We start from the raw sequence: 15,217 nt of genomic DNA, 5'->3' as shown, positions 1-15,217 counted from the left end.
CCAGACACATGCTCTGCCATCTTGGTCCTCTCTCTGGTGCCTGCTTTTCCCATCTGCTCCTTCCTCATGCCCCGCTTCTCTGTCTCTCTGACCACCCCCCCACCCCCCCCACCCCCCCCCGTGCACCCTGCTCACCTTGGTATGCACCCACAGGGGAAGTGCTGTGCTAAGTTTCGGCGCCAGTGAAACCAAACCCTGGCTTTCAAGGAGCTTGGCTTCCCACTGTGGGACCGCAAGGTGACCGACACCGAGGCGTTTCCCGTGGGGCAATGCATGGTACCTTGCCAGCTGGAAGCGCAGCGTGGTCCGAGGGTGGTACATCTCCAAGGCCGCGATGAGGTCGAACACGGACGGCGCAACCATGGTCACCAGTGAGACCACCACGCTCACCTGCCGGGACAGTGCCGCCCATGGGGCCCCAAGGGCCACACCATGGCCCTCAGCCTGACGTTCCCTTTGTTGCGGGTTTATTCCCACAAGGGAACCTCCTCTGACTGAACACACGCGTGGGTGCCATTACTGCCAGCTCCCAGTGACCGCATTTCCTATCACTGCCTCTCTGCCCCCATCGAGAAGAGCAAAGGGGCAGCTGAGAGGTCACTGCTACTCGTTCTGTACGAGGAAGGTCAGAATCAGAGGTCAAGCCTGCTCCGGTCTGTCTACACTCATGGCAAATGGAAGCGGAGACACAGCAGGTGCTCTAAAGAAACACTTCTGGGTTTTTCTTTCACAAACTCATCTCTCCACAAGCTCGCCCACATCTACATAAGCCACTTAAATGACACGGGAAGGAAGGAGGTAGGGTGGGGATCACCTACTGTGGCCTCAGACTGAAAAATTAGCGAGCACTGAGGATACACCGGTAGGACCGTGTCACCCCCACAGTGCGTGCTGACACCCACGGCTGGCACCAGTGTGGTCTGCCAGGCAGCGTACGCGTCGTTTCTGCCTTCCACTCCTCTACACTGATGCGACCTCTCAGGACGGCAGTGCTGTCACAAACACTGAGAGTGACAAAGCTGTTCATAACCTTCTTCTTAGTGACTTTCTTCACATTAATGGAGGGGGGAAAATCTTTTTTTTTTGAAGCCACTGGTGTGGAGCTGGGTTGGGAGGCCCTGCCTGTGTGTGGGGCTGTGGAAGCTACTGCGTGTCTCAGAGCTGGCTCAGCGTGGACACTCGCACTGGGTCCCAACGCAGCCATGATGCCAGTCTGCGGTGGAGTCAGTTTCTGGGAATGTGTCAGCGAGGAAATGCCATGGGAGAAAAGCAGAGCACAGGCGAGACATTCAATGGAAAAGAATGCGCACGTGCCCAAAGCTGCTTCTGAATCGAAGCCTTCCCTGACTGAGCCCAGCAACAGCACTAGCCAAGCCCAGGGCTGCCGCACCGGCCCCTGCCCTGGAACGAGGACTGAGCTTTCCCCGTGCAGTGTCTCTAGCTCCCCCACCCGAGAAACGCTGTGGGAACAGAGGGGTGGCCACTTCTTGTGGTACCTCGTTCTTCTCCCAGAGCGTCAGCTCCCTCTTGGACTGCTCGAGCTTCTGGGACCGGTCCACCACGAAGTAGATGAGGTAGATGCTCCCGGCCAGCGAGAGGAGAACCAGGATGTTGGCAACGACCCTTAGGCATACGGTCACCGCTCTGTGGGGGAGACAGACGTGAGGACAGCACATGCACCCAGGGCCAAGGCCACATGGGGACAGCGGATGTCCCCTGCAGACAGCACCCCTTCTTGGGGACAGCCCGTCCACGTCCTCAGTCCTCCAGCTGAACGGCCTCGCCCTCACCAAGGTGGCCCTCAAGACCTCGAGAAGAACCTCGGACCTGAGAAATCACCTTGATAGGTTTGTCAACAAAAACTGGATACTGTTTGTATTCTCTGACTTCAGAAGAACGTTGCTGAATACAACTACTCTTTGCTTAATTTAGCAAACTAGATCCTGGTGCTAAAAATACCTCTTTCATTATCCATGTAAAAGAACAAGAAGCTGGTCAGCTTCAAACCTCTCCCCTGTGGCTGCACCTGGGGAGGAAGGACCCACTCCCAAATACTGGTGTGGAAAACGTTGGGGTACCTGCACATCACATTCCTGGGAGAAGGGGCTTTAAGGAGAAAGAGATGCCTGACAGCGTGTGAAAGGAAGACAGCACCTGGCAATTTCTGCACCAAACTGAACCAGCTCATGGGTGTGCTCAGCTCGAGGAGTCCTGGTACGTACCGGTTCTTGCTTTTCTTCTTCTCATGTTCCTCTAGGATGGCCTCCTTCAGGAAAGACACAGGCGGCATTATTGTCAATTGTAAATCTCCAGGCATACTTTATGATCAGAAATGACTTATCCAGTATTTTACATCATGACTTCAAAGTCTCGAATTCACTATGAGATTCTGTTGATATCAATGCTTTAAATAATAAATGGATAGAAAAGGAAACTGGAGATTGGGAAGAGGAGATGGAGGAGTGGATGATTCAGAGATTTGCAATGATCTAAAAAAGGTTTTTCTTGAAAGGGGACAGCGTTTAGCTGCCTGCCGGCTCAGTAGAGCCCAGGCTCCGAGCGCTTTAAAAACTGCACTTTCTGAGTTCACACGCAAGGCTTATGGCCCCCATATACGTGCTTACTCATTTACAAGTCTTCTACGTGCAATATAGTTGCAGTCCATGCTGCAAATTTTCAACAACATGCAAACTGAAACTTGAGAAAGATGAAATTAAAAAATAGAGAGAAGGTCCAGTATTTTCTCCCTGTGCTGGGTTGGTGGTGGGCAGGCTGGGGCATGTCTCCTCCCTCTGGCTGCCCTGGTCTGAGCTGATGTCTCGGCAGAGCTCAGGGTCTGGGGAGCCGGACTCTGTACCACGCCCCGCCCCGCCCCCCCCACCCTGCCCTGGGCCCCAGGCACAGGCCCTGCTCACCCTGATGCTGTTCACAATGGCAGCGGCCTTGCTCTCTGCGGCCTCTGGGTTCCCGATGAGGTAGTCCCAGGCACAGAACACCCGCCAGCAAAAGGTGTAGTTTTCACTGGAGGCACTGGCAAGGCTCGTGCGGGAGTTCTTAGCCATCCTGCAAAAGAGGGCCCACAGCAGGTCACGAGAGGACAGTGTCGGGAACAGGCTCCCCCTGCCCCCCCCCCCCCCCCCCCCCCCGCCCCTGGGGCTGCTGCTGTCCCAGCCGAGCCTCTGGGTGAGTCGGAGCACCAGCTGGTTCAGCCCCACCTGTGTACCCTCTGATCAGTGTGGAAATGGAAACGGCCTGTTGCTGGGTGTGGCATTTAAAAAAAGGCCCCCCAGTGTGGTGGCCAGGAGGTCACTGGAGTGTGTGGGCCCTGGGGTCCAGCCCAGTCCACCCTGTGCAGCTGTGTCTGCACAATAAAATGCTTTCCTTTGGGCTAATCGGTCTCCAGGGAGCCTCTGCCCACGGAGGGCAATGCTGCCCCTCCATTGTCCAAAATCACACGAGCAGCTAAGCCCATGATGCTGGTCCCCCCAGAGCCAGCCCAGGGCCTGACATGGAGCAGCGGTGCCCAGTGAGCACGGTCAAAGTGGGCACAGGCCCTCAGCCCAGTCTTGTCTGCACGATGGGTGCAGTGGTACCTGTACTTTCTGGGGTTATGGATGAGATTAAATGAAATCTCACACATTATTCTCGGCACGTATTTTGAGTCACTGAGCAGCCATACTTTTTTAAGAGGACGATGAAGCTGTAAGCAAACACGGCCATCCCCACCAAGAAGTATGCCAGGGGCAGCCGGTAGCCTGCTCTCCCAATCCTGCGCGCCTGGCCGTAGTAGCCGTAGAAGAGGACCGAGTACTGGAGGTAACCCTGCAGAGACACCCTCATGTCAGGCCTGACTCCCAGGGCCTGGTGTGGTGGCTGGGTCCCTCCCTTCCTCCAGTGGCTGCACTGAGCCTCACCCCCAGGGACCAGACGGTGTCCAGGTCTTGGGCTGAAGCAGCCTGCGCCTTGGGGATGCTCTTGCTGGCTGTGCTCCCGAAGGGCTGGCCTGCAATGAGCTGGGGAGAAAGGAGAGGACAGCGCCTGAGAGTCTCCAGGGCAGACTTCTGCTCTCTCCTCACCGATGGAAAATTAGTCACACTGGCTGGATTTTCTTTTTGCCTGACCAGGCCTGCCTGGGTGTCCTCCCTCCGGGCTGGAGGTGGCTTCCATGGGTAGATTGTTGAGGCCACTGCAGTTCTCCAGTGCTTGGGAAATGGACCCCTTTACTTTTTGAGGATAAAGTTTTGAGAAATAGATTTTATTTTAACAGGGTGTCCGCAAACTGGCCCACGGGCTAAATCCAGCCTATCATCTCCTTTCGTACAGCCTGGCTCGTGAGCTGAGAATGGCTTCTGCTTTTTTAAGTGGTCGGAAAGAATCAGAACAGTATTTTCCGACACACAACTACATGGGGCTGAGTTTCAGAATCTGTTAAGTCAAACTGTGCCGCAACAGAGCCCCCGCTAGGTGTGTGTACGGCCCGGCTGTTCTGCACAGCCCGGTGGGCGTGAGGCCTGATGCCCGGCACACCAACTCTCCAGCCCCTGCAGAGCGAGCGTGCGCAGGGCTCAGCACACAGAAGAACCCCCCCCCCCCCCCAGGATGTGGAGGGAGGCTGTGGGATGGTAGTGCCCTAATGGCCTTTTTAACAAATGGCACTTTTTTCTCTAAAAAAAGATATAGTGTATCTTTTTTTATTTGACATACTATTGAGAATGCCAAGGATTTTTCTAAGGATTTTTTTTTCCTAATTTCAAGACAGACAATTTGCCAGATAATCCTTACCTCTGGGACGACAATAAAAGCCCCTGTCATAATAGCGAGCACAATGTTGATTCCAAATAGCCATCTCAAGAAGATGAAGTAGGAGGCGACCCCAGATCCAAAATGACCTAGAGAAAAGTGAGAGAGCACAAGTCCCATAAAACGCCCACAGGGCGGGAAGTTCCCCACAAATTAGCAACAGCGCGATTTCTCTCACTAAAAATGCCGGAACCGCCCCGACCAAGGCGTTCCCTGACATGATTGAGATGCTCGTTAATAAATAAAAACCAGTTATTTATGCAGAAAAAAACCCTAATTAAACAATCTCCATAATGACACATTCTTCTAAAATACTTTCATCAAATCCACATTCCATATATATCCAGAAGTATCAGCATCTTTTGAGGATTTCATGTATCTTTATTTTTACATAGTTTTGAGGATCTCAAGGATTTTTTGAAGGATTCTTTTTCCTTAATTTCATGATAAAAAATTTTCTAAATGTTAACATTAGGGTGAAAAGGTTATAGACAGTCTCTTTATAACTTTTCTATACATCTCATCTGATTTTACAATAAAAACAACTTTGTGTTGCGAAAACGAGGGAGCACTGGAAAGTCTGACGAGGGTGTGGGTGATGTCTCGGTGACTTCCTGGAGCAGGCAGACCCTTCCCATGTTGCACTGTTTTCAGATCCCGTTCATGCTTGTCATGGTAAGTAGGAAGACACAACACAATGCCACCTTCCCCGGATGACCTGTGCCACTAACTTACAGCCAGCACTGCAATTAGTTTTCAGTGCACTGTTAGTGCATCTGGCATCGCTCGAAGTGAGCAGCTTACTTTTTCCACGTAGTACAAGCTAGTTTTTTACGTGCAACCATACTCTTTTATAAAATGAATTTTATGGTTCCATCAAATGGATTTTCCCAAGTTGAACGTATCCCGCACTGCCTGGTGGGTATGAACCTGTCTGACCCTTCCCTAGGTAAGGTGGTCGCAGGGTGGGTAACTCTGCAGTAGCCACTTCCACCTAAGATCAGGTGTCTGGGAAGCAGAGCTGAGGAGGGGTCAGGACATGTGCCACACTAGGGGGAGTGCTCCGGGGGAAGCAGTGGGGGTCAGAGAGAAGGGGGGGGACCACGTAGGGGTGCTCTCAGCTAAGTCTCGCTTACCCTGACCTGCGGGGGTGAGGTGCGGCACAGGTCAGCCCCCCCATGAACTCAGGGCAGGTCTTGAACACCCCTCAGCCAGCTGCTGCCCCAGAGGGGCTGGGGGACCACGTGGAACGAGCTAGGCCAAGGGGAATCCTCCAGAGAAAGGGGCGACACCCGTGACAACGCAATGTTCTGTGGTTTTGTTTCGGAAGAGCTCATATTACTCTTACTTGTCTCCACAGCTTTTCACTTGACCCTTCTGGGTTTGCGTTGTGACTAATGAATGGATCAACAGAGGTCAGCAGAGGCGCAGTGGGATGTGGACTGTCTCATGGGGGTGGGGGGCAGACACCGAGTCTCCCACCCCCGTGTCCCGTGCCTAGCCTGGGTCAGCACCACAGGGCCTAGTGCCCCGGCTGCACAGGGTGAGGGCCGCCTACCCTCCTTTTCCATCCCCACCACCGAGTGCCAACTCACTCTCAATTTTCTTTATCCTCATCTCCCAGGGAATGAAGATCACTGCAAAGTTACAGGCCAGACGAGCAAACTTCCGCCAGAGCTGGGAGAAGGGACAGGGAGAGAGTAACTGCATTTGTAAATCCGGCACTGGGGCCCCACACAGGGGAGGTGCTCCCAGACACACGTCTGATGCCTTCAGTCAGGAGTTCACATTTAAGACACAACTGCTGAAAGTTTGAAGGTCTGCTGTTTTCTCTAAGGAGAATGAAACAGACCGTTAGCCCTGACACTGGCCCGCTCTTTGGCGTGCTCAGACAGACACCACCACGCCGCTCTGGACCCACACGTGTCTGCCGAAGCCCGCAGGGCCACTGCTGGGTGAAATCAGTTGTGTCCGAATTTGGAGGAGCTCCTCCTCTGCTCTTGATCCAAGACCCAGTCCGTGCAGCCACTGGCCCGTAGGGCTCCTCTGCCCCACAGATACTGCCTGCCACTGGCCCGTTGTCCCATTTTGTACTGCTCCCGTGCGGTCTGCTGTGGCCCAGAGAGACCAGCCTTCCCCCCTCCTCCATCCCAGTCCCCAGAGCTGGTGCTCACACGCCTGCCGGGGGCACTGGTGGCTCAGGGCCACCATAATGTCCAGAGTGTGAGAAGCACTCAGGTGGCTGCTCGGAAGCCTGAGATTGAGCCTGGGCTCCGCCTCTATCCTATTCTGTCCCTCTGGAAAGAAGTTATTTTCTTTTTTGGGGGATTTTGTTTCCTCATTTTGTAAGAAAAAGGATTCAGAATTCAGTCTATGGTGCTGGTAGTGCACTTTAACTATAGAACCATGTGAGAACTTCACAGAACAGACTGAAGAAGCACAGCTTCTGAAGGCAGCATGGCACGGCCCTGTCCGCCACCTCTGGGGCTGCTGGCTGAGGCCCAGGGCCCAGACTCAGTGCGAGAGCGATGGCCGCCACCCTCACTCTGGTAGGGAGAGCCTGCAGCAGCCGCACCTACGGGAGCCTCCAGAGGCAAAGGGGATCGAAAGTGTGATCTGCCGATGACCAGGATTCCTGAAGGTGTGGAAACCAACACCACGCTTCTCTCAAGATCTGCACTGAGTCTCCACAGCAAAGGCATCACCAACAGTCAGAGAAAAACTGTGCAGCAACGTGGAAAACCCGTTAGGGCGGTCAGTGAAAAAAGAAGCCAAAACATTTGTGTCCTGTAATCAGCCTGATGTGAAATTATAGATTCAACAGTGAATGACTGAAACAGGAGATTTTTAAAAAGACACTTACTCAATTGAGAAATAGGGAGTCACTGAGGGAGACACGATGTTTTTGTTTTTTAGACAGTCATGAAAATTACGGACGCTTTTATAAACACATCAACATACACTGAAGTTTAGCTGTAAGTAACTGCATGGGAAAAATAAGACACAAGCCCCTCAGCACTAAGCCACAACCTGAATGTTGGGGTGGGTCTGTGCCTTCCTCATGGCGAGAAAGATGATCCTCGAAATCTGCACAGGTGGGCAGGCGAGGTCATTCTCTCAATGGAAGGGACTCACTTCTGAGCACAGGCTCACCCAGGGTCACACAGTCAGTACCAGATGGCATCTGGGACTAAAGTCTAGGTGTGGGGACATGCAGGTGCTCACACCCAGGTGCAAGTGCAGGTGCCACCTGCTGAGGCCACGGGAGGGGGGCCCAGCGAGCGCTCCTTACCTCTGCCCCTGCTGCTTGGTAGCCCCGGGTCCTGGTCAGCCTCCCTTCAAACTTCAGCACGATCTCCTTTGCTCGCCTGAGAGAAGACAGTGAGCACAGTTTTACTGCCCTGACAATCATCACAAAAGGTATGAACATTCAACAGGTACAGGTGGCCCAACAACACAGGACCGATCCCGGGGAAGGTGGCGTCATGCCAATCTCTCATGCGGTTTTTAAGTGACTGGGAAACTCCCTCAGACAGTATTTTCTCAGAGATCAGATTTGTGGTCAGCAGAGGTGGAGGAAGGGAATGGAGGGGGGTGGTCACAGATGCAAAGTTCTCATTATAAAGCCAGGACTGGGGACACCAGGTGCAGCCTGGAGACTGCACTTCACCCTGCTGAATGGTGCACCCAGGAGAGCCATCCCAGAGTGAATCCCACGTGTTCTAATCAAAAGGGAAATATTTTTTGTGTCAACAGGAGGTAACGGATGTTCGCTGAACCTACTGTGGCGATCATTTCATAGTATCTGTAAATCAAACCATCACACTGTCTTGCCTTAAACTTACACAGCGAGGTATGTCCATTATTTCTTGATGAAACTGAGAAAACAAATTTTCTTTACCATTTCAATGAATTAATTCATGCAAAATGATTAATACCCACATCAGTGACAACCCTTCCTAAATATACTTCTATGGAGTGCTCCGGGGTGGCATCGGTTAGTAAAATCATACAGGCCTTAGGTGCACGGTTCATCGTCTGTGCGTTGTACTGAGTGTTGGCCACCCAAGTCAGGTCTCCTTCTGTCCCCATTGACCCCTCCTCTTTCCTCTTCTCCCTCCATCCCCCACCCCTCTGGACATCACCCCACTTCTACGAATTTCTTCAGGCCCTTTCCTCACTCCGGACGCTGGCGTGAGCCATTCGCTGGGCAACCTGCTTGCACACACTAGCGTCTCGGCCCCTCCACTTGACCTCGGCACCCTGCCTCCTGCACTCAGTGCTCTAGCAGAGAAAGTCAGACTTGACTTCAGAGAATCTTTTTCAAGAAAAGGGCGGTGTTTGCCTAACTTGATCAAGGAAGCTATGTGCTCACACCCACAAGCAGCCCGGCTCAGCCCACACAAAGCACTGCTGCTCTAACAGACCAGGCCCCTGGCGAGCTGACCGACACCTCCAGGAGAAACAACTGGCCCTGGGAAGGGGGCTGGGTTCACTGTGCTAGACGGGGAAACCGCACCTGAGCAAACAACAGGTTACAGAATACAGGTCAATGCCATGGGACAGACCGACACCAAAGACTCTCAGAGCTGAACGTCACTGCCCAGGTGACCTCACTGGACACTACGCTGAGGCGATTCTCATTATCGGAGGTTACGACCTCTGCCTGAGTCGTTCAGTTTGTTAGTCCCCCAGCTTCCGTGGCTAGCCTCGTGGCAAGCACAGGGAGAGAAGGCTGGTTGGTGTCTAGACAGGCCCAGGGAGCAGGTGGAGCGCCTGTTTCTCCAGGAACGGCCACTTCACAGGGCGGCAGCAGCACTGCTCGTTCAGACTGTTCCACTCACTCACTCGCTGTGAGCCCCACCGTCAGTGTCCTCAGTTGCCACTCGCTCCAGCAGTGACCGCCACATACGACACAACAGACACAGAAAGGCTGAATGCCATTCCAGTGCTTTGCCTCGCTGAAGCCTGAACTGCTATCGGGGACCTCAAACTGTGTAGCATGCAAAGGACTCAGCCTGAGTGCCCCTTACAAACACTGTCCCCGCCCCGCCCCCCGGAGCTCCTGACTCGGTCCTTGGAGGGCTGCCAGGGATTTCTGAACCTTCAGAAGCACCCTGCTGCATGTGCTACTCTTCCCACCAGTTCAACTGTAAAGAGAAAGGAGCTGGTACTTAGAGAAATGAAGAAAACTAGCCCATACCACATGGCTAGTGATTGGTAGCAGCCTTGTTTGAATTCATACAATCTGTCATCCAATCTTTAGCCCTTCACTATAATCTAACCAGCATTCTGCCGCCCTCCCCCCACCCCCCACCCCCCGCCATGGCTGTTACTATTATAGTAACCTGGCTTCCCTTGGACACTTTTCCTGCCCGAGGGAAATTTTACCAAGTGGGTAAAATTAACATTTATTTTCATTTGGATTATATACCTGTCTTTAGTGGGTGTGGTTATTTTGTTAAACTCTGGACATGGTGCTAAAATCAGGTATTTGAAAAGGAGACAGAAAACCAAAAACTTCCCTCTAACACACACACATAACCCAGACAAACAACAAGGAAGTGACCTCGAGGCCAGCCTGGATGCACCGTCTCAGGTCAGGTCCTGAGGGCCCAGCCCACAGCCCACGGGTTTCCACTGGGCATGTGGCTCAGTGGACACAAGTGTGTGATCACCAGCAACTGCTGTGCAGGCCTCACCTCAGCGCCCTCAGCTTCTGCCCCATGGTCCAGGGTCGGCAGCGAATGTTTGCCATGAGATCTTTCTGGAACTGTATATTCTGGAAGATCTGCTCTGGGTCGCTGCTGTCCCCTGATTCGTCAGCATTAAAGCTGCCATCCCGGGCACAGAAGGAAATCTGGTTAGTGGAAATGTGCGGTAGGGAAGGGCCTGGGCAGGGGGAATGGTTCATCGGGTTCTGGTTCTGTGGTGGGTCCGTGAAAGAGAGGCGTTTTTCAGGGTAAAAGATATTTTCAGAAGACGTCATATGAGGAGACAAAAGGGGCTTATAACAATTCTTCAAAACAGCATCTTTGGTGGCAAAACAATGCGTTTTTCAGGCAAACTGAAAGAATCAGCTAACCTTAGAGACTGGACTCCTCCTTGCCCCCAAACTGTAGATGCAAAATTAGAAACCCATCTCTGTCTCCCAGAGACCTTCCCTACATTCCCACTTGGACTTATTTGAAATCTGACTTAACAGAGGCCGATTTCTATCAACCAGAAACAAGCTAGGCACAGTTATGTGGGGAACAGTAACCTCCAGGAGAATTTTCAACATGTAGCAATATTTATTCCTAGTAACAACTAATATGTCAATCTTAATGCAACTTTTCAGGGGGACCTACAAGTATTCTGCTCTGGCTATTTGATCAATGATGTATTTCAAAGAAAACAGAAGAGAAAGTAATTCCTTTGCTTTTCTCTGATTTAGATTGTCTCACTCATTCAAAGGAGAATTTTGTCCAGGTTCTCTAAATTCATGGAGGATTTAATACACCTTTATAAATATGTAATGCATTTGAATAGACTCTCCCCTTCTAGCCAGCCTGAAGCCTTTCCCAACAGACACCTCATTTATGAAGACAGAGTGGATCTCCTCTCTCTGGACATTGCTGATTGAGTTAACAGAAACAGATCAAGCACGTCTGTGGGTTTGGCCAGCAAAAAAGCCAGGCTGGGTACAGACTTTTGGACTTGGGTCCCCTGGTTAAGAAGCAGGTAAAGCTGCCTTCCTCCGTGTACCTGCTGAGGTGGCCACCCAGGCTGTGTAAGAACCTGGGGAAAGGAGCTTCTGAGTTCATTCCAAAGGACCACCAAGCAGGATGGGACTCAGTCTCCTGGTCAGATCCAAGCAAGGCTTCCCTTCCCCACCACCTGCCCTGGATGCCCAGCGGATGGCCAGGACCAGCTCACCTGAGCAGCAGGGACTCCTGGTACAGCTGACTGGCATTCCTGTGGATGCTTCTGTAGCGCTGGGAAGCCTTTGAGGGTGTCATGGGAGCCAGCGGGTTCCAGCAATCACTAGGCGTGGGCAAGGCACTGGGAAGAAGCAGGAAGGAGGTTTCTGAACAGGAGCTGCCGGCTGCCCTGTCCTCTCCGGGTCTCAAAAGCAGGACTGTGTCTGCAGCTGGAGCTGAGCAGGGGAGAAGCCAGAAGGCCAGTCATGAATACGAATGTTAATTATGAATATGAATGTCAGTCATGAATATGCAAGGTGGTGGCAGCAGCAGTGATTGGCTGGAGTCTGGACAGCCGAGGTGGCAGGCTTGGCCAGGTGATCCAGGCATCACTGAATAATTGCATCTGCGACCGTCTCTGCCAGGATAGGGGTCTGCGGTTCACAAAGCACTTTACATTGGTTACTGTGACTGGTGTTCACGAAGTACATAGGGAGAATGCAGAGCGTAGGTTTTTTCTTCCCCAATTTGCCTCTCAGGGAAGAGGCTTAGAAGGAGTCAGATTCTTGACCATGTTCCCATAGCATCTCAGGAGAGGCAGAGTCAAAACATTTTGTTTCATGTGTTTTCATCAGCTTTTTCTTCTACTCTAAACAAGTCATACGTACAGAAACGTTGATGGAACAGCACCACAAACACCGTGTGTGTTCATCCTAGACTCACCAACTGCCAGCACACCGTGCCTCATCCGCGCAGTTCTACCTGCATACTCCTCCCTGACACCATCTGAAAGCAGTCTGCAGAAAGGACATGTCACACCTCAATACTTCAGCAGGGCAGTAATACTAAATTAACACTTTATTATAGTTCACACTCACTAAGTGTGGTAGGAGACCAAGGTTAAGAGAAGCTCAGAGGCCTCCTGGAGTTCCATGGGAGGAAACTAAGGATGTGGGAGAGGTCAGGCGACCACACAGGCATTGTGACAATGAGCCGCCCGCTGTGAAACAGGAGGCCCAGGTCGCCCTGATCCTTGGACTAGGTCAGCAGCCCCTGTCCCCTCCTCACCCAGAGTGCCACGCAGAGCCCTGGCTGCCAACGGGTTCCCATTCTAGTCCTGAGTAACCACCACCATTCACCAGGATTGTCTTCGTGGGGACTCCTCCCCAAGGCCAGGACTGCCCAGTTTCACAGGATAAACCGCTGCGTCCTAGCTCACCCAAGAGGTGGTTTGTTTGCAGCGAAGTTACTTGCAAGGTGACTGAGTGGGAAGGTGCAGGACAAACAGAAATGGCCTTTTCTGTTGAATAATCCACCTCGCACACAAAACAGACTCAGCAAACGGGTGAGGAAGTGAGCAGGCGGGCACCAACCATGAGGCAGAAAGGAACCCCAGGGGTGGGGCTCAGGGGGAGGACTGCCTTCCTTCATTCCCCCAGAAGTTCACTCACCAATCATTAGACAGCTCTACCACCTGCACACCCTGCTTGGCAAAGGTGAGCCAGGGCCCTGGGGCAGAGCCCTGAGCGTCGGGGGCCACCAGAGAGGTGTCCAGACCGAGGGCTCAAGGAACGAGGACCAAGCAGAACCTGGTGCCAGAGCTGGCCTTCCATCCGGAGACCTGGGACCTCTGCAGCCAGGTCACCTGTCTGCAGTCTGCCTGCGGCCATCTGGCCTGTCCGGTGACACTAGATAAAATCTGTGCTCATTAAATGGACCAAATGACGCATAGAATAGGACTATTTCTGTTTTGTAAAGGCATTCTTTTAGAGATCTTTACTTACATGGACTACTTCTAAACATTTCAAAGACTTTTCCCATCCTTTTTCTAAAGCCTCTCTACCTTATTTTGAAATATTTATCCAAAATTTGAAATATTTAATATTTATTTTACGCAATTAATTATTTTGAACATTTTTGTCTCTTCTTTGTGTATATATTTGTTTCGGGGGGTAGAAAGAGATCACAGCAGATTCTGAGATACTACAGGGATCTATTAAAACAAATTACTACAAACCAATTATTTTCTTTTCATATTTACTCAGATAATTCTGTTTGATAGTATGGGTGTGATAAAATGGATTTATCTGAAGATATTTTCCTATTTTTAATATCTAAATCATAAATTAACTGGGATGATTAAATATAAATAATTACTACTTTTGATAGGAATCAATCATCCCATTCTTTTATTTAATTTTAAATAAATGTAAATTTCTAAACATTTTTTATTATAAAAATAATGTGTAGTCATAAATGAAAAAACAGAAACAGCAGGAAAAATGAGAAACAGGAAAAACCACCTAGAACAGTACTGTATAATGAAGTTAACTGTTAGCATTCTCAGTTTTTACCAAGTCTATTTTCCTTTTTTTAAAGATTTTATTTACTTATTTTTTAGACGGGGGAAGGGAGGGATAAAGAGAGGGAGAGAAACATCAATGTGTGGTTGCCTCTCACACGCCCCCTACTGGGGACCTGGCCCACAACCCAGGCCTGTGCTCTGACTGGGGATCAGCCAGCAACCCTCTGGTTCACAGGCCAGCATTCAATCTAGTGAGCCACCCGGCCAGGGCCCACGTCTAGTTTTCTTTGTACTTAAACATTTTGCAATTTTCTTGCATACATGCATTTCCCGTAACATTTCCATCAGTTTTATGTCTAGAGCAATCTCCATGCTTCTGAAACATTGCCTGTGAACACACTTCACCGACAGGCACTGAGGGAAGAGCTTACCTAAACATGAGACAGTGAGCTGTGGCCCATGTTCCACATGCCCATTGTGCCCTAAGATGTGCATTTTTTGCCAGTGATATTTTTTCTGTTTTTAGAAAAAAAATTACTCCTTTGGAATTAGTTTTCCAGAAATGAAATTACTGGATAAATTATCATTTAAAAAAGTATGCTGTTAAAAGAAAGTCACTCTCTTTACATGATATTGATATGGTATATTTTCATGATCCTTGCTAAACTGAGTTCTTAAAGTGATCGAATTTGTGGACTATTCACAAAGTACACGGGCGTCCTGGTGAAGGCCAGGCTGCCGACGCCGCCCTCACTCACAGCACAGGGATGTGGGCCAGCTTCCCCATTCCTCCCTGGCTCTGGCTCCTCCGGCTCCCGGGCCCAGACACAGAGGAAGGGAGGGCGGGGCGCAAGGGGACAGATCACCACGGGCATTTGACTTTCGCAGGAGATTTGATTAGAGGCTTTAGAGGTGCTAGATGATTTTAAGTTAAGCCAGTGTGTCCACAGATAAAACTACTAAAAACACCCCAAATGCTGACAACTGGGACATTTAAAAACAATCAGGATCTAAGGTCAAAATTAGCTCAAACTATGATTTCCTAAACCAGCTGCTAAGAGGGTCTTTGCCCTGGGAGAAGGGAGGTGAGGAGGGGAAAGGAGTTGCAGGGGAAATCTATTTGTGTAACATACAAATTCCTTCCAGTTAAAAAAAAAAAAAAAAAAGAGTAAAATTTTGTTTTAAATCCCAGGAGGTTTTAACAAAAACC

The 15,217-nt window shown here is 50.8% G+C and overlaps 1 protein-coding gene across 1 annotated transcript in view; it reads right to left on the bottom strand.

The window, feature by feature from the left end:
* The window catches only part of TMC3 (transmembrane channel like 3), a 98,847-nt gene that overhangs the window by 13,041 nt on the left and 70,589 nt on the right, over positions 1-15,217 (bottom strand). The window contains exons 2-12 of the mRNA XM_024561914.3: positions 11,719-11,938; positions 10,503-10,634; positions 8,093-8,168; positions 6,396-6,477; positions 4,783-4,889; positions 3,915-4,013; positions 3,680-3,822; positions 2,916-3,063; positions 2,223-2,266; positions 1,497-1,644; positions 281-390 (exon numbers count right to left, since the gene is read on the bottom strand). Coding sequence (XP_024417682.3) covers positions 281-390; positions 1,497-1,644; positions 2,223-2,266; positions 2,916-3,063; positions 3,680-3,822; positions 3,915-4,013; positions 4,783-4,889; positions 6,396-6,477; positions 8,093-8,168; positions 10,503-10,634; positions 11,719-11,938 — 1,309 coding nt within the window. The remainder of the gene's footprint in view (positions 1-280; positions 391-1,496; positions 1,645-2,222; positions 2,267-2,915; positions 3,064-3,679; positions 3,823-3,914; positions 4,014-4,782; positions 4,890-6,395; positions 6,478-8,092; positions 8,169-10,502; positions 10,635-11,718; positions 11,939-15,217) is intronic.

This window comes from Desmodus rotundus, chromosome 10 (assembly GCF_022682495.2).
Source record: "Desmodus rotundus isolate HL8 chromosome 10, HLdesRot8A.1, whole genome shotgun sequence".
Classification (NCBI taxonomy): domain Eukaryota; kingdom Metazoa; phylum Chordata; class Mammalia; order Chiroptera; family Phyllostomidae; genus Desmodus; species Desmodus rotundus.
This window is presented reverse-complemented; position numbering and strand designations above follow the sequence as displayed.